Consider the following 24,056-nt stretch of genomic DNA (forward strand, 5'->3'; position numbering starts at 1 on the left):
AGCGGTACCTACGGGAGTCAGATGGGGGCAACTGGCCCTTGGAACTGGAGTTACAGACAGTTGCAAACATCATCTGGATGCTCAGAGTTGGACCTGTATCCTCTGGAAGAACAGTCAGTGCTCTTGACCTCTGAGCCAACTCTCCGACCCTGTTTTTTTGTTTTTTTGTTTTTTTTTTTTTTTTGAGATGAGGGTCTCACTGTGTATCCATGGATAGCTTAGAACTCACTATGTAGACCAGGCTAGCCTTAAAGTCAGAGAGATCCACCTACCTCTGCCTCCCGAGCGCTGCTGGGATTAAAGGAGTGCACCACAGTGACCAGTTTAGGCAATGCGCATTTTATAATTATGCTATTAAAAGGGATCTTTCATCATTTTTTTCACTGAAACAAATGCTCTATCAGCAAGAAGATCTTCTGTCCTGAAAACCATGGTCATCTTGGAAACTAAAGATATTAGCCCCATTACACATTGAAGCACAGCAGGAGTTATGTCCCGTATTGTAGAAATGTATAGCGGGATCTGTGTAGGGTGATGTCTCTGTATTTCATAATGACTTTACTATTTTAACTTTAGTCTCTAGTGTTATAGCTTTAGCCTCAAACCATATTTTGTTCAAAGGACTAATGTTAGCACCCCACATTATGTGCTGAAATGCAAACATGACCAATGGATATCTTTAAAAAGACTCTCCACTTACAGGACATGGTAATGGTGTTTTCTTCATTGACTCCCTCTTTGTGTTGATTCTAGAAGCCCTCTGAGAACATTTGCCTGACTAAAACATGCCCCCGTGACTCTTTCTCAGATGGCACAGTTGAAGGCAGTAGGAAAACACACAACTCCAGTTCCATAGAGTGTTCTGGCTCATGCATATAAATTGCTTATAAATTAAAACCAAAACTCGATATCCACATCGATAAAGGTGAAGGCGAAGTAAGAAAAGAACTTAAGATATATATATATATATATATATTTATATATATATCCCCCAGGAAGTACATTAGGAGTTTTTCCTAGTCAGCTTTCAATCACTGTGAGCAAGCTGTGCCAAGTCAACTCATGAGGAGAAAAATGTATTTTGACTCATTGTTTGAGCTTGTCTTTTGACCCATTGTTTTGGGTCTGTGGTGGGAAGAAGTGTGTGCAGAGGAGAAATATTGCTCACTTCATGAAGACCAGTAAGGGATAAAGAGAGAGAGTGGAGGGAGGGAGGGAGGAGAGGAGAGGAGGGGAGGGGCGGGGGAGAGAAGAGGAGAGGGGGAGAGGGGGCCGGGGAGAGGGGGGCGGGGAGGGCAGGGAGAGGGAGAGGAGGGGGGAGAGGAGGGGCGGGGAGAGGGGGGGAGGGGGAGAGAGGGGGCGGGGAGAGGAGGGGAGAGAGGGGGCGGGGAGAGGAGGGGAGAGGGAGGGGAGGGGAGAGGAGGGGGAGGGGAGAGGAGGGGGGCGGGGAGAGGAGGGGGAGGGGAGGGGGAGGGGGGGGGAGAGGGAGGGGAGGGGAGAGGAGGGGGGGGCGAGGAGGGGAGGGGAGAGAGGGGGCGGGGGAGAGGGGGGCGGGGAGAGGAGAGGGAGGGGGAGGGGGCGGGGAGAGGAGGGGGGGAGAGGGGAGAGGAGGGGAGAGGGGAGAGGAGGGGAGGGCGGGGAGAGGGGGGCGGGGAGAGAGGAGGGGCAGGGAGAGGAGGGGAGAGGAGGGGAGAGGAGAGAGGGGGGGCTGGGAGAGGAGAGGAGGGGGGGCGGGGAGATGGGGGGCGGGGAGAGGGGGGGCGGGGAGGAGAGGAAGGGAGAGGATTGGGGGTCCCTGTAGCCCCTGCAAGAGCGCGGATCCAAACCACAGCAGGAGATGTCTTACAACTGTTTCCTTCCTTAGGATCTGCATCGCACAGGCTGTAGCTCCTACTGTGGCCAGGAGGCGGAGCAGGACAGGGTGGTGCTGAAGCGGGTGCTGTTGGCCTACGCCCGGTGGAACAAGAATGTGGGGTACTGCCAGGGCTTCAACATCCTAGCTGCTCTGATTCTGGAAGTGATGGAAGGCAACGAGGGGGACGCGCTGAAAGTGAGTATCAAGCTCGGACAAAGGCAAAGCGGACGCTGAAGCTGGGCCGTACTCTCCCTTTAATTCCTTTGCCGTTAATTACCTGTGATGCAGTTTTCCCCAAGTCGAAGCCAGCTCACGGGCAGGCGCCAGCGCTCTGGCGTTCACGATGGTGGCCTTTGGATCTTATCTGAAGGTTGGAATGGCAGGAGTGTTTGCCCAGTGTAGGCCCAGTTCAGCAGTTGTAGGCAAGGCTGAATTCCTCACAGGCTGTTGAACTGGGTGTGTGTGTGTGTGTGGTATTGGATGGTGATTGGCTGGAGGCCTCTTATTTTCTGGCTCTGTAAGGTCCCTCAGCCTAAACTGGTGGTGACATGGCATCTTCAGAGTGAGTGAGGTACAAGAGATTACAGGCTTGCAGCCAATGTCCCATGGGATAGTAGCGGTGGGTTTTCCATCCCGTGGCCACTGGCTCAGTTTATACCCCAGGGGATGAAGGGCTTATAGATAGAGTGACTTCCAGGCCAGGGATGTTGCTGGCATCACCTTTACAAGGTTCAGTTCCCAGCACTGCATAGACCGGGTGTGCTAGTGTACTTCTGCAGCTCTGATAGATGGGGGAGGGGGAGGCAGTGGTGTCAGGAGTTCAAGACCATACTCAGCTGCATAGTGACTTCAAGGTCGGTGCAAGCCACTTGAGGCCCTGTTGATAGAGGAGTGGCAGAGAGAGAAAGAGGCCGGGGTGGGGGGGTGGGGGAGTGAGGGGTGGGGGACATATACACGTGTGTGCTCACGCACGCACGCGCGCACACACACACACACACACACACACACACACACACACACACACCACAAGCAGAAGATAGGGACTCCCAGGGATCACATTAGAAGTTGCCTGCCTAGCACATAGTTATGTTTAATCTTGTTGGACTGTCTTACTTGAGGCGGTAAGGAAGACATGTCTATGGGAGGCGTCTGCATGGAGAACGCTTATGGCGGTAGATTGTGTCTCTGGATCTTTGATGTCTAAGGCCTGTTTTAGTTGAAAGCAATTCTGAAGACATTTAGTGGTGTTAAGATTAGAGATCTGAATAGGACTGGGTAAGTCAGTCACAGTGAAGGAGGGACTCCATGACTAAGGCAACTCTTTGAATGCATTTAATCGGGGCTTGCTTGCTTACAGTCTCAGTCCATGACCGTCATGGCAGGAAGCATGGTGGCAGGTAGGCTAGGCCAGGGTGGTGCTGGAGTAGTAGCTGGGAGTTTGTGTCCTAATCTGAGGGAGGGAGGGAAGCAGAGAGGGGAAAGAGAGACAGGGGGGAGCTGGTTCAAGCTTTTGAAACCTTACAGCTCATCCCTCCAACAAGGCCACACCTCCTATGTCTTCCTAAACAGCCCACCAACTGGGAAATAAATATTCAAACCTAGGAGCCTATGGGGCCCATTTGCATTTAAACCATCACAGAGCATACACGAAAATACGAAACCTTGCAGATGAGGCGCCATTGCCTCATTTGCTTAAGGCAGTATGGCTTTCCAATTCATAGCTGAACCTCCAAGCTGATGCTCGCTGTATCATTTATGAGATTTAATCTTTGTAGTCAAGCCTCCACCTGTCTGGCTGTGGGGAATAGCTCGGTGACATGGAAAAATAAACAAATGATCCTCCTGGTTTTATTTGTATTGCTGTAGATTTAATTATAAACCAAGCCTGGAGCGCACACACACCTGCTCACTTTTTCTGTTTATGTATTGAAGGCAATAGCGTCGAAGCTACCTGTCCCTTTACAAGGCAGCAGCGGTGGGTGGGGGTGGGTGGGGAATACAGTGATGGGTCCATGTGTGACTTGGGGATGCTTAAAATTCAGAAGCGATTTAGGGCACGCCTTTAATGCCAGCACTCGGGAGGCAGAGGCAGGCGGATCTCTGTGAGTCTGAGGTCAGCCCGGTCCACAGCTTTAGTATTTTTCCTCAGCTGAGGTTTGCATGTCTGAAAGAGGAAGGTTTGGTTGAAAACCTGGAATAAGTGTCTCAGATGGAGGTGGGGGTAGAGCCCCAGGGAAGGTGTGTACATGCCAGTCAGAGGACAGAAGGGCTCGATAATGCCTGAAAGATTAAAACACAGAAAAAAGCCCAGCTGGCGCTTAGGGGTGGTAATGCACACCTTTAAACCCAGCACTCGGGAGGCAGGGGCCGGTGGAGTTCGAGGCCAGCCTGGTCTATAGAGTAAGTTCCAGGACAGTCAGGGCTGCACAGAGAAACTCTCAAACAAACAAAAAACAAAGAATGCCTGACAATCCAATCACTTGGAACCCGGAGGCACGAGGAGGATCAGGAGTTTTTCATTTTTATTTTCAAATAATGATCTTTATTTTATGTGCTTTGCCTACATGTATGTCCCTGTATTGGTGTTGGGTCTTCTGCAACTGCAGTTATAGACAGCTGTGAGCCACCATTTGGGTGCCGGGAATTGAACTCAGGACCTTTGGTAGAACAGTCAGTGCTCTTAACCACTGAGCCATCTCTCCAAACCTGGAGTTTAAGGGCAGCCTCGGCTACCTAACAAGTCCAAAGTCAGATCCTGCTTAAAATGAAAAACTAAAAATAAAACCAACACTAAACAAAATAAGGCAGAAAATGGGTTCAGAGGGCATGGTGTGATGCACTTGTGTGCACGAGGGTGTGTGGACTCTGTCGATTCCTCACAGGCAGAGGAAGGCGAGGTTCATGAGGGGACCTTCCTGATGCTCAGGGAACTACTGCAGGTCTGCGTTTTCCCCACAGCGATTTTAGCCTCTGCAAGATAAATGACTAGGGGGATCCATAAAAATAAGCCGGCTGCTCTCCGTCTTCCTCAGCAATTACCGAGTGTTTTCCTTGCAGCTGCTTGGTTTAGAAATGCTGGTTAAAAATCTCAAGTGGTTTTGTTTCTTCTTCCTCTTCTGAATCTACGATGTGGCACTTGGTGCTTGGAATCCAGTCGTGGGTAGAGTGGGGGGGGGGCTGTCTCCTGTGACTTCATATCCGAATTTGAGATGACTTTAGACCGAGGATTTTGTTGTTTCATAGAATGGCTAGCACACTTGGGGCTAGGGAGATGGCTCACAGGGCAAAGAACAAAAGCAACTCAGCGGGTAAAGCAGTTCAGACCCCCCAGAATTCACATAAATGTTGGGCAGACGTGGAGTCCTGCCTGCCACTCCTGCATGCCAGAAGCAGAATCAGGCCCTCCCTGATGGAACAAGTTAGCTAGCCAGACTAGTTACTCTGCCTCAATATATCATGTGATTGAAGAAGACGTCTGGTGCCATTCCTGGCCCTTCGAGTAAGCATGAACATTGCACAGGATCCCCATCACACATGCATATGCACAGAACTACCAGCACAACTGGAGAATCTTTTCGTAGCTTTAAAGAGGTCGTAATTTCTTAATACAAATGGGTTAGGGTTGTGCTGCCGCTCTGGAATGAAGTTGATTGCCTGGAGTATGGGAGGCCAAGCATATGGGCCTGGGGTAGCCCAGGTGGTGGCGAGGGCATCTCGGGGTCTGACTTTCTGTGGGCGTTTTATGACAGGCCAGCCCTGGGGATTTTCATACTGCACCATCAATAATTGCCTCTGTTTTCTCAGTGCCATATAACTTAGGTGAGAAGGGTAGCAACGTGCAGATTATGACCTTTAAAGTTTGCCTCCATTGTTCCGACACCTCATCTCTTGATGACCCATGCCAGCCACAGCCCTCTGCTCTGCTGGGAGTCTGCTCTTCTGTGCTCTGACTCCATCCCTCCTCCCACAGGGGTCCTCTCCCTGCTGGTCCTCTCTGTGGCTGAGCTTCTGCCTCTCAGGTTACCTGCTACATCCTGTCCTAATGCAACAAAGCTATGACTCCTTGGGCCCTGCCCATCCCGTGTGGAAGTCTGCAAAGGGATTTCTCGGGAGTCTGCCCTTACCATACAGAGCTAAGACCTGACAAATAGAAGTAGCAAGCCACAATTGGGGAGGGGGGGGATGGGCCCTTGGCAGGACTAAAGGGTAACTTTTTTTTTTTTTGGAAGATGGATTTTGTAGGATCTTGTGAGACAGGGATTTCCCTGGTAGCATACAGAGCCAGCTGAGTTTGGGTCTTTGTTTTTCTGGTGTTCTGGGGAGAGAGAGAGCTGAACTTCCAGGGAGTGGATTAACACACAGCATTTAAGAGCCTGGGAAATGCTATGCACTGAACTGGTGTGTGCTTTCTTGGGTCATTTGAGTGGCTTTTGACGTTTCAGAGAGCATCACAAGCCCAATGATCAGAACGAAATGGTAACTGGAGGAGCTCATGTGCCAAGGCAGTGAGAAGAACCGATTTAAAAAGGCACCAAGTGCCTGGCGCTGGAGGCGCACGCCTTTAATCCCAGCACTCGGGAGGCAGAGGCAGGAGCAGGGGCAGGGGCACAGAGGCAGAGGGGCAGAGGCAGGTAGATCTCTGTGAGTTCGAGGCTAGCCTGGTCTACAGAGCGAGTTCCAGGACAGCCAGGACTGTTACCAGGGAAACCCTGTCTGGAGAAAAAAATAAAAAAAGGGTACCAAGTGTGCAAACAAAACCTAGCTAGGTTCTCTACAGCTGGCGTCCATCACTCCCATAGCCCAAGTAGCCAAGGGTGCATGTCAAGGCCTGCCTCAGTGTGGGTGTTTTACGACAGGCCAACCCTTGGGATTTTCGTATCCAGGTTGTAAAAACTGCTGACATCAAGGTGCTTGGGATCGAGGATCCTGCCAAACACAGGGAGCTCGTGGGTTCCCGTTTCTCCATGAGGCCGAGGGCTTTGTAATCACAGCTATGGAAGGGGTCAACTCAGGTCTGGCAGCCCTTCTAGAAACTTCGCAGCACAGCTGACTTTGGGTTACTTAGCTAATTATGCCGCCCGCTCCTTGCAGCGGGTGTAGGTGAGTCCTGAATTGGTTTCTGACGCACTGGGAGGGATGTGTGCTTTGGTTAGCTGCTTTTGTCTATTTGGATGTGCTTTTTCTTCTAGGAGTGTTGGGCTCCCGCTGGGTATGAAGCAGTCTTATTACCTTCTTTTTCATTTTCTTTGATTCGTTTAGATTATGATTTACCTGATCGATAAGGTACTTCCGGAGAGCTACTTCGTCAATAACCTCCGGGCACTGTCTGTGGACATGGCTGTCTTCAGGGACCTCTTGAGGATGAAGCTCCCTGAGCTGTCTCAGCACCTTGATGCCCTTCAGAGAACGTCAAACAAAGAGAGCGGCGGTACGGCGGGGGCATTTGGCTAGTCAGGTTCCGCTCTGTGTGTGAGTTTAAGTTCCGGGCGGAAGCACAGGCTGCCAGGTATTTCTGTTTAGAGGCTGCGGTGCCATGGAATGGACGCAGAACGGAAATATGTAGGGCCGTGCGCTGAAACTTGGCGTACAGGCATGGGCAGGTGGTTCCAGATCAGCAACCGATGGGGTGCACACGCCGTTCCTAGTCAGTTACAATAATCCAGCACCAGTAGAACTCGGTGAAAACTGAGCTACAGGAGGTGCACAGACCATGACCTTGGCAGAACGGCTCGGGGGCCACCATCTGGGGCACGTCTTCAACCGCGTCCTCTCTGAACACCAGAAAGAACAGTCGGACGTTTGCTGAGCCTTCTGCCTGTGACTGCCAGTTCCTGGGGTAGACCGCACTTGCAGCCTGGCCTGGATCATTTAATGCTGGAAACATAGGACTGGGGTTGCAGCTCAATGATGGGGCTTATCCAGTGTGTGTCAAGGCCCTAGGCTTGGTCCCTTGTACCACCAGAGATAAGTAATTTATTAAGTAATTTTAGTTGTAATAGCTGCCTTTGAATTAGTATGGGAGCTGTAAGAATTTGAAAGCGGGCTGGTATTTTCGCTTTTGTTTGTTTGTTTGGGTAGTGCTGGGGCTTAAACCCCGGTCTCTGAGGTACCAGGCGGGCACTAAGTTACTGTTCTACGCCCTGCCCTGGCGTTTGCTTTTGAGGTGATGAACCGGTTGTTTTCACAATGTTTTAGTGAGGAGAACTCCCTCCTCAATTTTAGGAAGGTTTCAGTAAGTAGACCCAGATTTAGTTCGGACAAAGACTTCTGAAGTGTGGCGATGAATTTATGACGCTCCAATCTTCTCAGAGTTTTCTGTTAAAAATGTCTCTTTTGGGAACACTGGAAGGAGAAAAGGAAGAAAAAGCAGCCGGGAGGCAGCACTATTTGAGTGAGTGTGGAAGGATCTTACAGATCGCCAGAAGTGGAGTGCTCTGTTACATGCCATTGCCCTTGGCCGGGACAGTTACTGTGTGTTTTTTGCTTAATGTTACTCTTGCTGGTTGTAGGTCTAAATTTGTGTATGTTTTTTTTACACCGTTCTCCTGGGCTGTATTTGACACTTGTTATCATGGTATATAGTTCTTGTATCAGGTTTAAAACCCTCTCATGTAGACAAAAAGGGGAAATATAGTGGCATCTTGTTCCACCAATAGACTTGGGGTAATGGCTTTGGTGTGAGGATGTGACCCCTTACAAGGAAGAGGAGGGTTTTGCTCAGGCTCTCTCTTGGGTTGTGGTCTAAGCATCCTGCACCTTCCGGGTTGTTTATCATTGTGAGAGTGCTCCCCAGATAAATATCTCTTCTTCTGTATTTGGTTGTCTTGGGCTTCCTTTAACCCGCCTCCACACCATCCTGGAGGACCACTTTCTTGTTTCGTTTCAGGTGGATATGAGCCGCCGCTCACCAACGTCTTCACGATGCAATGGTTTCTCACGCTCTTCGCCACGTGCCTCCCTAACCACACAGTTCTGAAGATCTGGGACTCGGTCTTCTTCGAAGGTTCAGAGATCATCCTGAGGGTGTCGCTGGCCATCTGGGCAAAACTGGGAGAGTGAGTGTTAGCTGTGCCCTGGTGTTGGCGGTCTTTGGGCTCTTTGGTGTAGAGCATTGGCACACATGTGTGAAAAGGAGAAAGGTGTGCTCTGCTGTGAATTGTGTTAGCCTCCAGGAACCTCAGCTGGCCCCTTGGTTTCCCTGGGAGAAAGGGAATGTAGTCAGGGACGGCAGGCTTCTCCAGGTCCTCTCCATGGTATCTGACCATCCTCAGAGGCTTTCCCGACACTCCCGTGGAAGAAGAAATGTCATAGACAAGAGACTACTGCACCTGGAAAGAGATAGGCAGCCTTGCTGGTACGCATTACAGTCGGGAGTCTTTCTTTTCCTTTCCTGTCCTTTCTTTTTGAGACAGAGGCTGTATGTAGCAAAGGCTGGCCTCCACTCACTATGAAGTAGAGAACGACGTTCTACTCTCCATCCCCCAGGTTCTACCTCCTAAGTACTGGGATTATAGGTGTGGGTTACTACACTGGGCTCTTGGATTACTTATGAATCTTTGCTATTTACTTTGTTCTGCCTTTGGGGCTGTGACCAAACGAGATTCCCTGCACAGTGTGTCCCTGTGCTCGTTCCAGTCAGTAGCAGAAGGTGTGCCTGTAGAGTCAGTAGGAGGTGTGTCTGTGCTTGTATAGCAAGCAGTGCAATGCCATGTGCTTCCCTTCCATTCACGAGGAACTGCTTAGATGTTCAAATCTGCCTCTGCCAGAGCAGTGAGGAAGATGGCAGTTTCTGCTTTATTGCCGATTTAAGCAGCAGAGAGATGCCCAGAGAATGACTTGAGTAGGTACCCATGACAACATGTCAGCAAACTAATAAAGCATTTGCAGTGTTTTGATTTAAATGTGTTTTAAAAATACACCTATTTGTATGTCTTCATGTACATGGGTGCCGGTCAGAGGACAGCCTCCAGGAGTTGGTTCTCTTCTTCTACCATGTGGACTCTGAGGATGGAGCTCAGGTTGCCAGGCTTGGCAGCCAGCCCCGTGACCCACAGAGCCTTCTTGCCCACTCTGTTTCCAACGTTTTTAGCTAGCCTTCTTCTTTGTAACTTGTTTCTGGAAAGCATTTTTTTTTTATGAGGAAAGATCCAGGAACTATCAACTCAGGGGTTTAAAACCATCACTAATGTTTGCATTTGTAAACATCATGTTTCCTTTGTTCTATTGTATGATGATTTCCAGACGAGCCAACTAATTCGCCTCTGTGAATTTGCTGTGCCTTCCCTTATCTTTTCACTGTCTCGAAGTGTGCATTGCTGCACTTGTGTATTTCAAGCCACAGACGAGCGTGCAGACAGGCTTCCAAGAGCTCTGTGCGTGTTAGCTCACTAATGCTTTCCCATCATCCTACATTGTTTGTTATTTTACCACCTTTGTTTTAAGACTTATTTACGTGTGTGAGTATGTCGTGTATGTATGTGTGTGTGCGTGTTTAAATATGTGTGGGCATGTGCATGAGTGCATGCTTGCATATGTGTGTACATGTGTGCATGTGTGTGTTTATGTGTGTATATATGCATGTGTGTATATATGCAGTGCGTGTTTGCGTGTGTGTGTGCGCGTGCGCATGCACGCACTCAGGGAGGTCAGGAGAGGGTACTGGATCCTCTTAGAGCTGGAATTATGGCTGCTGTGAGTTACTTAAGATGAGTACTGGGGACTGAACTCAGCAAGCACTTTTAATTGCTGAGCCATCTCTCTAGCTCACCTTCATTTTACAGATATGAGAACCAAGGTGCAGAGTTCCATGGGTTGGCTGAAGCCATCCATTTAGTAAGTTGGAGATGCAGCCTTGATCCAGGGCATCCTGGCTCTAGAAGCTGTACTTTTCATTATGTAAATCCCCACACTCAGCAATGGCTCCTGCTTATGAATTGTGTTTCAGGAGTTTTGCTGATGATAATTACACATATTTTCAGCTCGTGGTTTTGTGAGGAGCGAGGGAAGGCCACCAACATCCATCCAGTGCTGACAGCGGAGTCATTACAGTAGGCAGTTTGAGTATATTATCTCATTTGGTTCTCTCAATAACCCTGCCGAGCGGGGGAGATTGCTCCTGCCTGCCTTTTCAAGGGAGAAAATCATCCGGGGAAGGTTAATTAACTCGCTCGCAGTTGTGCAGCTAATGAAGGAGTGGAGCTGGCTGGAGCCTGGAGTTCCCGACTCCAGGGCTTGCAAAGCCTCCCCACAGGTGTGGCACCGGGCAAACATCCAAGGTGTATAGATGACCTCAGGTCTGTGAACAGCTAAGTAACGTTTGTGCCTTACATTGTCTGAGGGGCCCCTCTGTTGACCTGGTTTCTGCAGCCTGGGGTTTCTTCCTTCCACGCAGCAGAACCATTTTGGATTCTCCACCTCACTGTTCCAGCATCTCTTGTCTGCCTTTCTCTTACGGCCTTCTGTATGGACCTCACACTCGGCCTATGTCCTTCTCAGTCCTGCTAATTGTGCCCGAACATGCTAAGCCGCCAGAGGCCAACCTTGCCAAGGGCATGACTCTTCTGCCACTCCGTATTAAAAACCCCTAGGTCACTTGTGTCCTGAAGAGGCTTAGAGGGCAGATGGGACCACTGGAATCCACGGCTCTCCGCCTTCGCCGCGGCTGGCTCCCACTGACTCTGCAATGATTTCCCCCCCCCCCTTAGCATCAGTTGGGCGTGGGGAACAGCCAAGAGGTTCCCCAGACAGCCTTACTGTCTTCTACATCAGGTCTTTGCGATGCTCCTTCCTCCATAGCAGCCGCAGAACAGTTTTGCAAAACTCATCCCGAGTCGTCCCCCCCCCCCCCCAGGAACAACGTACCAGTTTTCACCATCATGTCCACTGGTTTTGCTGTATTTTGTAATAGTCCTTCCTCATTTTATTTCACTTTCTTATTTGCACCGTGGTACCGAGGGGACATGAGCCTGAGATCTTCTCATTACTTTTTTTTTTTTTTTTAATGACTGAAAATTGCCCAACATCAGTGCCTGTTGAAACATGCCTTATGGTTAGCGGGCAAATAGAATTATCCTACCATGCAAAACCTTCTGTACTGGGGAAACCAGAGGCGCCTGCAGCCCACTGTTGTGCGTTAATCCCTTTCCTCCTCTTTAGAAGTCAGATTAAAATCCCACAGTCTCATAGTTTCCCAGGTGAGGGCCTCTTCCCCGAGAAGAATTCAGTGAGGCCGGGGAAAAGACTCTGTAGTCTGATGTAGAGTTCCTATGCCCTGTTTGTGCTTGGCCTATTTATGCTGTCTCTGCAGATTAGGACTGACTAGTTTTGTACAGGGGAAAATTGCTTTTTGTTTCCCAATTTCGTGGTTCTGCTTTCTGGCCACTGGTGTATATTCTGATGTGTAGAATGGGTCACATGGGAAGAATAAAAACACTCTATGGGCCTGTGAGGCTCAGGGAGCTGTGCAGAGAAGACGGGAACTCAGTCTGTAATGACTCCCTCAAAATTACTTTTGGTGTTTGCTTTGTTTTGTCTTCATTTTTAAAAGGTTAGGTCTTGCTGAGTTTCACTTGCTGGCCTTGGACTCTTGGGCTCAGATGACCCTCCCTAGCCAGCCTTCCTAGTAGTTGGCATGGTAGGTACGCATGGCTGAGACCGCATGGCCGAGACCGCATGGCCGTGACTGCCTCGCCCCTGGTAGTTCTTCTCTGCAGCAGACTACATTGCAAGAGCGTGGCAAGTCTTGGGTCTATGCCGCAGCATAAATGCCTTGGTTGAGTCCCTTTCCTGCCCTTTGTTTTTAAATCTAGGCAGATAGAGTGTTGTGAAACAGCGGATGAGTTCTACAGCACCATGGGACGGCTCACCCAGGAGATGTTGGAGAATGACCTCCTGCAGAGCCACGAACTCATGCAGGTGAGTGGGCAACGTGGGCAACGTGTGCAGTGTGGGCAGTGCGTGCAGTGCGTGCAGTGTGTGCAGACTGGGCAATGCGGGCAGTGCGGGCAGACTGGGCAGTGCGTGCAGTGTGTGCAGTGTGGGCAGTGTGTGCAGACTGGGCAGTGTGTGCAGACTGGGCAGTGCGTGCAGTGTGGGCAGTGTGTGCAGTGTGGGCAGTGTGGGCAGTGCGTGCAGTGTGGGCAGACTGGGCAGTGCGTGCAGTGTGTGCAGTGTGGGCAGTGCGTGCAGTGTGTGCAGTGTGTGCAGACTGGGCAGTGCGTGCAGTGTGTGCAGTGTGTGCAGTGTGGGCAGTGCGTGCAGTGTGTGCAGTGCGGGCAGTGTGTGCAGTGTGGGCAGTGCGGGCAGACTGGGCAGTAGGGATGTGATGCTATTCTGAACCCTGTCCTTGGGGAAATGTATTGAGCCCGTCCTCTGACTTAGTTTTGCCTTTGGCCAAGAATCTATTTATCATTTGATAGGATTCTTTGTCACAAGAAAAAGGAAGAAGCAAATGGGTATTTGTTAGGAATAAGGTAAGAAGCAAACTGGAAAAGCAAAACCATCAACTGTTTATTGTGAATCTGATTCTGGTGTTAAAGAAGCCGTTATTATTGTCTGAGGAGTGTGAGTGCAGGCATGGGCATACACATGCCTTGGCATACTTGTGGAGGTCAGAGGGCAACCCTCAGGGGTTGTTTCTCTCCTTCCATTGAGTGTTTCAAGCTGTCAGACTTGCACAGCAAGCCCTCTTACCTGCTGAGCCATCTTGCTGGCCAGGCTTCTGAGACCTGTTAAAGGTACTTACAGGTATTTGTGAGGGGGAGGGGGTTACTATGTGTGAAATGGAGATCAGTTTGTGTCTTGGTTTCTGTTCAACTGGTGGAATCATGCATTAATTGTACATTTCGGTGTGAGAGGCGTGAGGGTAGCTTTGCTTATTTTCCCATTAGGTTCCGGGACGTCATTTTTATCCCATTGCCGCCCAGTAGCTTGGGTCCCTTCTGATTTTTCTGTCTCTCCTTCTTCTTGTCCCTGATCAATGTGAATCATATCCAAATCTGTCCTCGGGACTAGCTTTCTTTTCTCTCCCTTCTTTCTCTTGGTGTCAATGGTGGGTTCCCTGCCTCTGGTCATTTTTGGGTGCTGGAATTCAGACTTTATAATTAAGGCTGGGGCAGGAATGATGCTGGAGAAACGAGCATCATTCCTCTCCTCACGTCCTGGGACCACAGCTCCTCCTCAGGAACTCCTACTCCTAGCTGAACTGATTTACTGGGAACATTCACAATCTGATATGACTTCCCTGGGCGTCCGTATTTGGGTCTCGGTACTCTGTTGAATCTTATCCCTCTTTCTTCCCGTCTCAAAGAGGAAAGTGTTCTGCCTGACCCCGATGGCTGGGCTCTGGTTCTAGCCTTCCTTGTGTATTCCGTTCTTTGCTCTCCTCTCTGAGAGGGAGGCATCTTCTACTGAGCATCATCCTGTGGCCCAGTTCCCTGCCTGGCATTGCCCATGGAATCCTTAAAGTCCTACAAAGCTGCTGGAGCCATGGTCTCAGGGCAGGGTTTGGAGAGAGACGAGCCCTTCTTTCTCTCCTATGAAACACCAAGGCTCCTCACAGTGCAGGGAACAGCCCCGAGTCACCAGAGTCATCATCTCGTGCTGTCCCCTTCAGGCAGAGTGCCTGTTCGTCGTCAGGTTGGGTCAGATCAATGCCTGGAAACACCCCACCTCCAGGCCTCTGCCCTCCCTGTATAGTCTTGCTCTCTGTACTGCCCGAAGCTGGAGCTCACACCCCTGCTACAGCTCTGTCCCTGCCCAAGCCTCTGTAGACCGTGTCCCTGCTGATGGTCCATTCAGGACAATTCTTACCACCCCCCATCTCTCCTCCATTTCCTCAGCCCTCCTCTGGTATGAAAGATGTTCAACAATCGGTTGGACATCACTTGCAGATTAGTTGGTATTGTTTGCTCTTTTGTGAAGTATGTGAACCTCCTAAGGAAGACCTTGGCCCTTTAATGAAACGAGCTCTGTGTTACATCCTCTATAGCGCCCAGTGGAGTGCTAAACACGTAACTGGTTGCTTATTGGAGACACGGAATCAGAATGTTGAACAGGGAGGCAATTGCTTTCAAAGCAACGGTGTATAAGAAACTCGCAGTGTTTTAAACACAAATGTTTCTCAATAAGTCCTTCTAATGAAGGTAGGTATTAGACCTCTTAGAAAAACATGGCTTAAAAGGAGCTCACAGATCATAACTTACCTAACTACTCTCATTCCTAGAGAGGAAGCCAGGAGTGAGCCGTTTGCCAGTTTCTTTTTGTTTAGTAGTGGATCCATGGCCGAGACCCATGTCCCCAACTCCTGGCCCAATTAATGCTTTTCCTGACAACTGCAGCGCCTTATTCCAAAGATGTCTTTCTGAAAATGAAGTCGTTACTGGGAGAATAAGCCACAGATCGGTTCACTGAGAGTTTAGATGTTGCCGGAAAGGATGAAAGCTGAGCTGGTGCCGAATTTCTAATTAGGCGGTAGGGGAGAGGGTACCTCTGTCTTCTGAGAGCTTAGAGGGAGCATCGTAGGCTCCGGATGGTCTGTAAGACTCCCATCAGCAGCAGACACTTCTCGAGCAAAGCCTGATTTTATACATTATGTTTTCATGCTTCCCATAGAACGTGTCAACAATGCAAAAGGCGACGTAATTCCTTTTCAACAGGGCCTAGAATACAAATGCCTGTTTAAATGCACGCCAGTAGTTCCGAGAGTAAGCTTGTCAGTTTTCCTGGGCTTGAAGGAATGTTAGAGACAGAAATGGCAAATGCCATTTCGAGCCAACTTTCTTTTCTTTATTCACTCTTAAAAAATAAATAAATAAATAAATCAGTGGTTGACCTGGTTATAGCGGACCGTAAACTTGTCAGCAAACTTGAAATGGCTCCATGTGAACCAAATGTAAGGTTTTTATTTTTGAGCTGAAGAGGATGAAGGGATTGTCCCTTTGGATCTTCCCTAGTCCTTTCTAGACGCAATACACAAATTGATGACCTCTCCTCCCTGCATAGATCACATCACTGTCCACTGATTTAAATCAGCCACTTGTATATTTAAGAACTCTGTGTGTGTGTGTGTGTGTGTGTGTGTGTTTGCTGTTATATACATGCCACGGTGCACATTGCAGAGTAAGTTGCCTCCTTCCTCCGTGTGGGTCCTGAGGATTGAACTCAGGTGGGCAGACTTAGTGGTACCCACTTCTACCAGCAGAGCCATCTTGCCCTCCCTCCTTCTGATCTTCTTTAATAGTATTAGACAGGGAGATGTCGGAATGCTAATGATATAATGTGTCTGGATCGCGGTGGATTTTGGACAGCATCTGGTAAATTCCATGAGGATAGTATAAGGAAAATTGGGAGAAGGGTTGTAGGTGTTTTGAAACCCTCACTTTGTTTGGGAATGACAAACTGTTAATCCGGAGGCGGCTGTCACATGCGTGGGGCACGATCTGCCCTTGGACGCACACTGTTCGCTTTTCTCCCATCATGGGGGGATTGGAAATGTCAGGGATGTTGATGCTTGTTCAATAGAAGGACAATGTTTGATTAATTAGCTCTGGCAAACATTGAAGCCATCTGCCCTACCCAGTGGTGCGTGCCCATAACTGAAGTGTTTAGGCAGTGCCTCCCAGGCCTTCTGTTGGTGACAATCCAGAGGGGCTCCTGTGGGGACAGGAGGCATGTTCAGCTAATTTACATTTACATCCCTTTCCAAAGCTTGTGGACTCCAGGAGACCTAGTAAAAAGCCTTACCGGGAATCTCTTGTAAATCTCCAGTCTGAAAGTTGGACGCCTAGAGCTTTCCATGTACCAAGTGACATTGGCCTGCTCACATTTGTGGGACGAATGTGCCTTCAGACACTCGGGACCGGCTGTGGTTGAGCTTGCTTCAGGGCACCCAAGCTCCTTTGAGGCCCTAAGCACAAACAGTACAGGAAGGAGGGAGGGAGGGAGGAAGGGGGGAGGGGCCCCACCCCAAGCCAAGCAGAGTCCTTTCTTTTCCATCTATGGGATGTTTTCACCTGAGTGGCTCTGATGACTTATTTGGAGCCCAGCCATCTGCCCCAGGAAGGATGGGATGAGTCTAGGAGCATGAAGGGATGCTCATCCCCCCCTTACAAACTTCCTCTGCAAGGCTGGATTGGGGAACTCCAATACCCTGTTATGGAACTGGCTAATGTAAAACACCAGGGACTCTTCAACCAGTGCCCCAGTGAGACATCCAGATTAATTCCTAAGCAATTTTGAAATTCCTAGAGAAGGTAATCACATTTTTTTGGGGGGGGGAGAGGGGCTTAATTTTTTTTTTTAAACAAAATATAAATGATGTGAATTCCTTATCTGCTTAAATCAAGTTTCTTAGTTGTTAAGGAAAAAAAAGTTGACAGGAATGACAGAGTCAGGTGATTCTTGCCCGGGTTTTGGGATGACATTTGGTGTGTGTGGTGGTCAGACACAGCTGATTCCCTTCCTCCTGACAGACGTCTAAGACGAGGAACTTCCTTGGTTCCAAAGTTAGGGCGCCAAGAGTAAGACTGCACGTGCCTGCATACCTGCAAAGGGCCGCGTGTGGCAGAGAGAGAATTCTGCTCTGGGAGTGAGCCAGCTCTTCGCCATCTTTGTGAGATCAAACGTGGCGAATTCACTCTTGATGCAATTATACGAAGCGCCTAGGGTACACAGTGTGTGTTAAGTGTACTGTCACAAAATCTACGCCGCCATGACGCAGGTTGAGAATCTAAGTGCTGACACTTTCACACACGTCATGCACTTCTCCCTGACTTTAACGCCCCCTTCCTGCTAGAGGGGATTGTCCTCCTATCTTCCACACCCTGCATCACCCCCCACCCCCCTCCCCAGGCAAGGAAGCCCACAGAGGCCGGGGACTGATGTCATCTCACACTTATTGTTAATGGGAGCCACAAGAAGCCTTCTGTTTCTTCTGAGGCTGTGGGAAGAGTTGTGTAGTGTTGCTAAGTTTAGACTGTGTCTCAGCCCTGTGGATAATCGAGCATGTAGCGTCTGTGAGCAGAGGGCTGAAAAACAACAGTGGTGCTGCCTGGAGGCTGCGCAGCGTTGTATAAACCGTCCAAGGGGAGGGGTTTTAGCCGACGCGTGTTTGAGTTGGTATATAAAGTATGCAGGTGGGTGGCGAGAAGTTTGGGGACAGTCCAAAGGATAGGCGCGTCAAAATCTTTGCAGTCAGTTGTCACAGCTGCATCACCAAACTACAAAGAGAGCCAGCCGTGGCACACGGTGGCTCCAATCTCATCTCTTTCAGGGTCTTCCTCCCTCCCCTATGCCCCAACTCCGCTCCCGAGGAACAGTCTCCATGGAAAGTAAAAACCACTTCAAAATATCTCTTCCTGGAAAAGAATTATCACCATGTATAGTTTAAAAGATTTATTTATTTATTTTTATTTTATATTTGTTGTAATTAAATTTGGAAAAGGGGTTATATAAAGGGGAAAGGGGAGGGGGAAGACCCAGGAGCAGCAGGAGAGAAGAGAAAGGAAAGGGGGGGGGGTAGATAGAGAAGGGATGGAGGAGAGAGGGAGAAATAGAGAGATGGGAGGCGGCAGGGCCCTTTGGAAAGGGAACGTAGTGAATGTGCACAGGCGGTGCTCTTAGTGGCTGCAGCTGAGGGTGAATCCTGTCAGGACCCCGAGGGCAGGCCAGTGCAGATGCCTGAGTGTTTCACCTATTTGAATGTATGGTCACTGCGTGCATGCCCGGGGTCCATGAAGGGAAAAGATGGTGTTGGATCCCTAGGCACTGGAGTTGCAGCCTGTTGTGAGCTGCCGTGCATGCTGGGAACTGACCCTCTTAGCTCCTCAGTCATTTTCCATTCCCTCATCAGGATATTTGAGTGGCTTCTGTGAAGAAAGGAAAGCGTTATTACTGTGCTCTTGCGACAGTGAAAGCTGAGGGGCTGAGTGAGGGAGTGTGGAGCAATTGAAATCTAAGAGCCAGGGAGCCAGCAGGACCCTCGTCTTCCTGCTCATTGGGAGACACGCAGGGCTTGAAATCGGTGTTTTATTACTATAGCTCTGTAGTAGAGCTTGAAGTCAGGGATGGTGGCCCTCCAGAATTTCCTTTATTATACAGGATTGGTGTGGGCTATCCTGGGTGTTTTGTCTTTCCATATGGAGTTGAGTATTATCCTTTCAAGGTCTGTGAGGAATTGTGCTGAGATTTTGGAGATGGCACTGAATCTGTAGATTGCTTTTGGTAAGAGTGCCATTTTTCCTGTGTTGACCCTACCTATTCAAGAGCATGAGAGATCTTTGCAAACAAATGAAAGGCCTATATGACAAGAACGTCAAGTCTTTAAAGAAAGAGATTAAAGAAGGTATCATAAAATTTATTGCTATGCTTATGATCTTCATACTTATATCTGAAGGTAATATTATGCCATATTTTGTCTGTGACCCGTTGTGTGGGTCAGATGTGAACTTTTTTTTTGATACAGTGTTGGTGATCTAAATGTCTCGAGGCCTAGAAGTGATTTCCAATCTTCACCAGCATCCTTCATTTTGCCTAGATAGGATCCCACATGGCCTAGTCTGACCTCAAATGCCTTACTTAGCTAAGGATGGCCCCTCTTGTCTCTCCCTCCCAGGTGCTGAGAGTATAGGCACGCATTACCGTGTGGTGTTTTTGTGGCACTGGGGACCAAACTCAGACATAGCAGGCAAGCGCTCTGTTGACTGAGCTGTATTCCCATCATGCCTTACACCCTTGTCTTTCTCCATAGTAGGTATCTCTCCCAGTTATCCCACGGGGAGCGACCTGTTGGAGCATTAGCACCTTCAACAGGACAGATGAGAGTTAGGTCACCATTTAAGACTGGGCGATTTCCTTTTGTTTTCCAGACCGTTTACTCAATGGCTCCATTCCCTTTCCCACAGTTGGCCGAGTTGAGGGAAAAGTATACCTACAACATTACACCATTCCCAGCAACAGTTAAACCTACTTCCATTACCGGGTAAGAGAAGTTTCCCCCCCCCCCCTTGTTTACATAACAGAAGACTTAACATCTTTATTTGTTATTGGAAGTTGGTATTTATTAAACCCTCCAATATATGCAAACTAACTTGGTACTTAAAATCTGAATGATGGTTTCCCAAAGGTTTATAGACTTGAGTCAAGAGACCCTTTCAAATGTGCTTTCCAAGGTGGGACATGCTCTGAAGAAAAATATAACAAACCTGCAACTTAGTTAAAGCTGTAAAACACTTCATATCTCAGTAATTTAAACAGTGTGAAACTGGCATGCCAATTGATGTATGAGCCAATTTAGAATAGTCTTTATAAAGGCCAGAAAGGCAGGCAGACAGACAGACAGACACACACACACACACACACACACACACACACACACACACACCCTATTCCTTATAAAAAAAAATCAATATTTTCTCTGTTTTTCTTTCTGTATGTTTCCAAGGAGACATGGTAAGGCCAAGGATAGTGATGAAGAGAATGACCTAGATGATGAGGATGCTGTTGCTAGTGCTCTGGGGTGCCTTGGACCTTTCAGCGGGCTCCTGGCGCCTGAACTGCAAAAGTACCAAAAGCAGATTAAAGGTAAGGGGTGGTCCCTCATTCATATCATGATAGAGTGTTGGTTCATTCAAACCAGGCCATTATTACTACGTCCTGGAACTGCCTGACTTATTTTCTGACTGGTTACCACCATTTGTAGTCCGTATAGAAACATTGTCTCCATGGTTTATCTTCTGGCAGATCTGTCTGTGTGTCTTGTCACACGGAACCCTTTGATTCCCACTGAAGCAGCTGAGCTACACGCTTCATGTTGAGTTTTAACCTGCTTGAAGACTGGGTTCATGTATGGAAATTCATTGAGTTGCATAGTTGTCTGGTTAATTTTAGTGTATGATGGATGCTTTTATTTATTTGCAAGGATTTTTTTTATAATACAGTTTATAAAGTTTAAGTTTTACTGGGTGTAAGAAGGCTGGGCTTACTCTTCTTTGTGTGTGCATCCATGATATATTCTTCTCTCATCATTTAAAATGACCATTGGCAGGCTGAGTCCAACAGGATTCTTCTTGGTTCCTGTAAGACCTTTTACACCCTTTCAATGTTTTAGTTTTTAGACATGGAATCAATTATTAATATTAGTTTATTTTAATCTATCATTACGTTGACATATAACTTTTTATTGGCCCTTTTTATTTTTTTTTAAAGATTTATTCATGTGTGTGTATGTGTCTGCTTGAGTGTCTGTGGACATATGTGTGTGTTTGAGTGCCTGTATACATACATGTGTAGATGCCTGGAGTTATAGATATTTGTGTGTCTCTGAGCTACATACGTGTGTTCTGAGATCTGAACTCTGGTCTTAAAATTGTACAGCAAGTGCTCTAACCACTGAGATACCCCCCCCCATGGTCATAGCCTATGGTCAGCTTTTCTCTCTGTGCAATTATAGTCCAGAGTAGCCATCACTTTCTCATAAACAGTACTTCCTGGTGATTTTGTTCAACTTGCCCACTCCTTTGATTTTCTTCTCTTTAGAGAAGTGATTTCAGGAAAGAATGGAGTAAGATGCCCAGGTTTTCACGGGAGACAGTCTCTGCAGATGTTAGCACAGCTGAAATCTGTCTTTCCTCCACTGGTCCCCAGACTTGCTCTCATACGTCGCTTTAGGGAAGTCTGATTTTTCTCCCCGATATTCTAGACAGCCCGTGGGCACACAGAGCGTGGTTTCTCTTTTTGGGGTGCAGTTTTGATCTTGCCAAAGGGGAAGTTCGGCTAGCCGTAGATGTCACAGGGTCAGAAACTTTACCAAACATAACATGCTTTATTAACACGCATGGCAGACACTCAGAACACTTGTTAACCATGTAGAAGGACTCGCTTAGGGTGGCACAGTGACCCAAAGTCTCAGACATTCCTGAAATTGCCGTGTTTTTAAAAAATGTGCATGTAGCGCCTACAATAGATGTAAGGACGCCATGCAGGGATTGTCATGGGACACCTTGGTACTGTGTTTTCCTGAGGGATTTTTACCTGGAGGTAGCTGACCTTATGTCTACATCATGAAGCAAGTGGCCACAAAAATCAACGAGGCTCTGTCCCATTAGGGAGTGCAGGAGCCAATCAAAACCAGTGCTAGGTAAATGCTAGCGGGTGGTTCCCTGGCTTAGAGTTTCTTAGCAACGAAGACATTACACCGGATGTGATCTGTTCACATTTGCTCCGTCTCCCCCCACCGACCTCGTGTCCGGCTCCCTCCTCCCCCTCGGCTCTCCCCCCCCCCCCCCCCCCCGAGTGTAGAAGCCAGTGAGGAGCAGAGCCTGAGATCCAACAACATCGCGGAGCTGAGCCCGGGGGCGATCAACTCCTGCCGAAGCGAATACCACGCGGCATTCAACAGTATGATGATGGAGCGCATGACCACAGACATCAACGCCCTGAAGCGGCAGTACTCTCGGATTAAGAAGAAGCAGCAGCAGCAGGCCCACCAGGTGTACATAAGGGCAGGTAATGGGCTTCCTTGCTCAGTTTGGACTCGACCCCATTGTGGGCACTGTGACCCTGGGGTGGCCTCGAAATTCTCGTTGCTTCGGCAAATACCGGTCGATAGCAAAGTAAGGCATTGCTTTGTCTGGTAGGGTGGCTCACAGTCCATCCGGGGAAGGGGAAGCGGGGGTGAGGCTGGCCATAACAGGGAGGGCAGGAATGTGACACAGCAGTCACCTTGTGTCCACACTCAGGCAGCAGAGAGGTGTGTGTTGATACTCCGTTTACTTTCTTCTTTCTACCCTTTTATTCAGTCCAAGACCCCAGCCCGATGGATGGTGCTGATCATCTTCTGGGTGGGTCTTCTCTCCTCAGGGAACCTCTCTGGGCACCTTCACAGACGAGCCGGGAAGTGTGTCTCCCAGGCGATTCCAAGTCCAGTTGATAATGGAGATTAGCCATCACGCCCGTATCCCAGAGGCCAGCTGGTCCCAGAGAGTAGCATGTTTAGAATCTCATTTTCAACTTTATTTTCTCAGGGTGTAAAGAAGAAAAGGATCTGTGCTTCTTTTTAGGTCCCAAGGAACAGGCTGTGGATGGTATTATATCCTGTTTTCTATATAAGTGTGTTTGCCAAGAGGGATTTACAAATGATTAAAATGTGGCTGAGCTACTCAATCCTTGGACTTGAGAAACCTTAGGAATTCAAACCCGTGGGCCAGTGAGATGACAGGGAGGATAGACGCGCTTTTGCACAGGTCTGACGGCCTGAGTTCAGTCCCTGGACATGACAGAGAAGTGGCTCCTCTGTCCCCACGTGAATACAGTGGTCCCTACACGCAGATATTCTGAGCAAGGAAGATGGGGGCGGGAAGGACAGAGACCGTCTCAATAAGCTAACGCCCAGTGTCTCGGCAGTGTGAGGGGAGAGCAATGTGGTGCCATTCGGTTGAAATGCTCTTTTCCCAGGATTGTCGAGCTCCTTCTTCTCCTTTGTAAATCACAGTGAACGATCGCCGTGCTGTTTAATATATGCTGGTTTGGGAGTGGGTCTCTTGTTCCTAATGAAAACTCTGCCTATCCAGAATTCACAAAGACAGCGTGGCTTCTGAGCATGTGACTGACCTTGGACAAAAACTGAGTTCACCATCAGGAGAAATAAGGAGCCCTTGACCGATCTAACTCCACTTCAAACCATTGAGAAAAAGCAAAGGAGGGGCGGGGGTGGGGATTGGACCAAAGCAAATCCCAAAAGCAGCAGAGGAAACTCCGAATCCTTCAGTTCTGTCTCTGGTGACTGGGGCGTCAGTGTCAAAGGGCTTAGACGGCTTGTGTCCCCTGCAGCTTGGGTTACGCTGTTCCCTGATGCCGCTCCTGATGGCAGAGGTTTCATAGCCGAGGTATCACAGCCCCTTCTGTGGTCTCAACATGTATCTTAGGCTGCGTCTTCACAACCACATGCGGTGAGCTCCGAGTCTTCTCATGGGGTCCCACGCTGCCAAGCATAGACGGCTTGCAGCCACAGTCTGGGACAGAGCAGTGGCAGGTTCTGTATGAAGTTGCTTTCTGAGACCAGAATGTGCACATGCACATGTAAATGTGCACAGAATCATGCATGCACATTGCACACATGTGGATGAAAATGGGGGAGGGGACCAGTTGGGAACACAGGTTATCAGGAGTTCTCAGTTCCTTTCCCACTCGCTGACTTCTCTCTCCC

The 24,056-nt window shown here is 48.8% G+C and overlaps 1 protein-coding gene across 2 annotated transcripts in view; it reads left to right on the forward strand.

The window, feature by feature from the left end:
- The window catches only part of Tbc1d30 (TBC1 domain family member 30), a 64,806-nt gene that overhangs the window by 37,075 nt on the left and 3,675 nt on the right, over nt 1-24,056 (forward strand). For both annotated transcript variants that reach the window (XM_051176174.1, XM_051176175.1), the window contains 7 exons: nt 1,865-2,050; nt 7,115-7,283; nt 8,742-8,910; nt 12,664-12,769; nt 19,720-19,832; nt 20,295-20,434; nt 22,151-22,357. In XM_051176174.1, coding sequence (XP_051032131.1) covers nt 1,865-2,050; nt 7,115-7,283; nt 8,742-8,910; nt 12,664-12,769; nt 19,720-19,832; nt 20,295-20,434; nt 22,151-22,357 — 1,090 coding nt within the window. The remainder of the gene's footprint in view (nt 1-1,864; nt 2,051-7,114; nt 7,284-8,741; nt 8,911-12,663; nt 12,770-19,719; nt 19,833-20,294; nt 20,435-22,150; nt 22,358-24,056) is intronic.

This window comes from Phodopus roborovskii, unplaced genomic scaffold, assembly GCF_943737965.1.
Source record: "Phodopus roborovskii unplaced genomic scaffold, PHOROB, whole genome shotgun sequence".
Taxonomy (NCBI): Eukaryota; Metazoa; Chordata; class Mammalia; order Rodentia; family Cricetidae; genus Phodopus; species Phodopus roborovskii.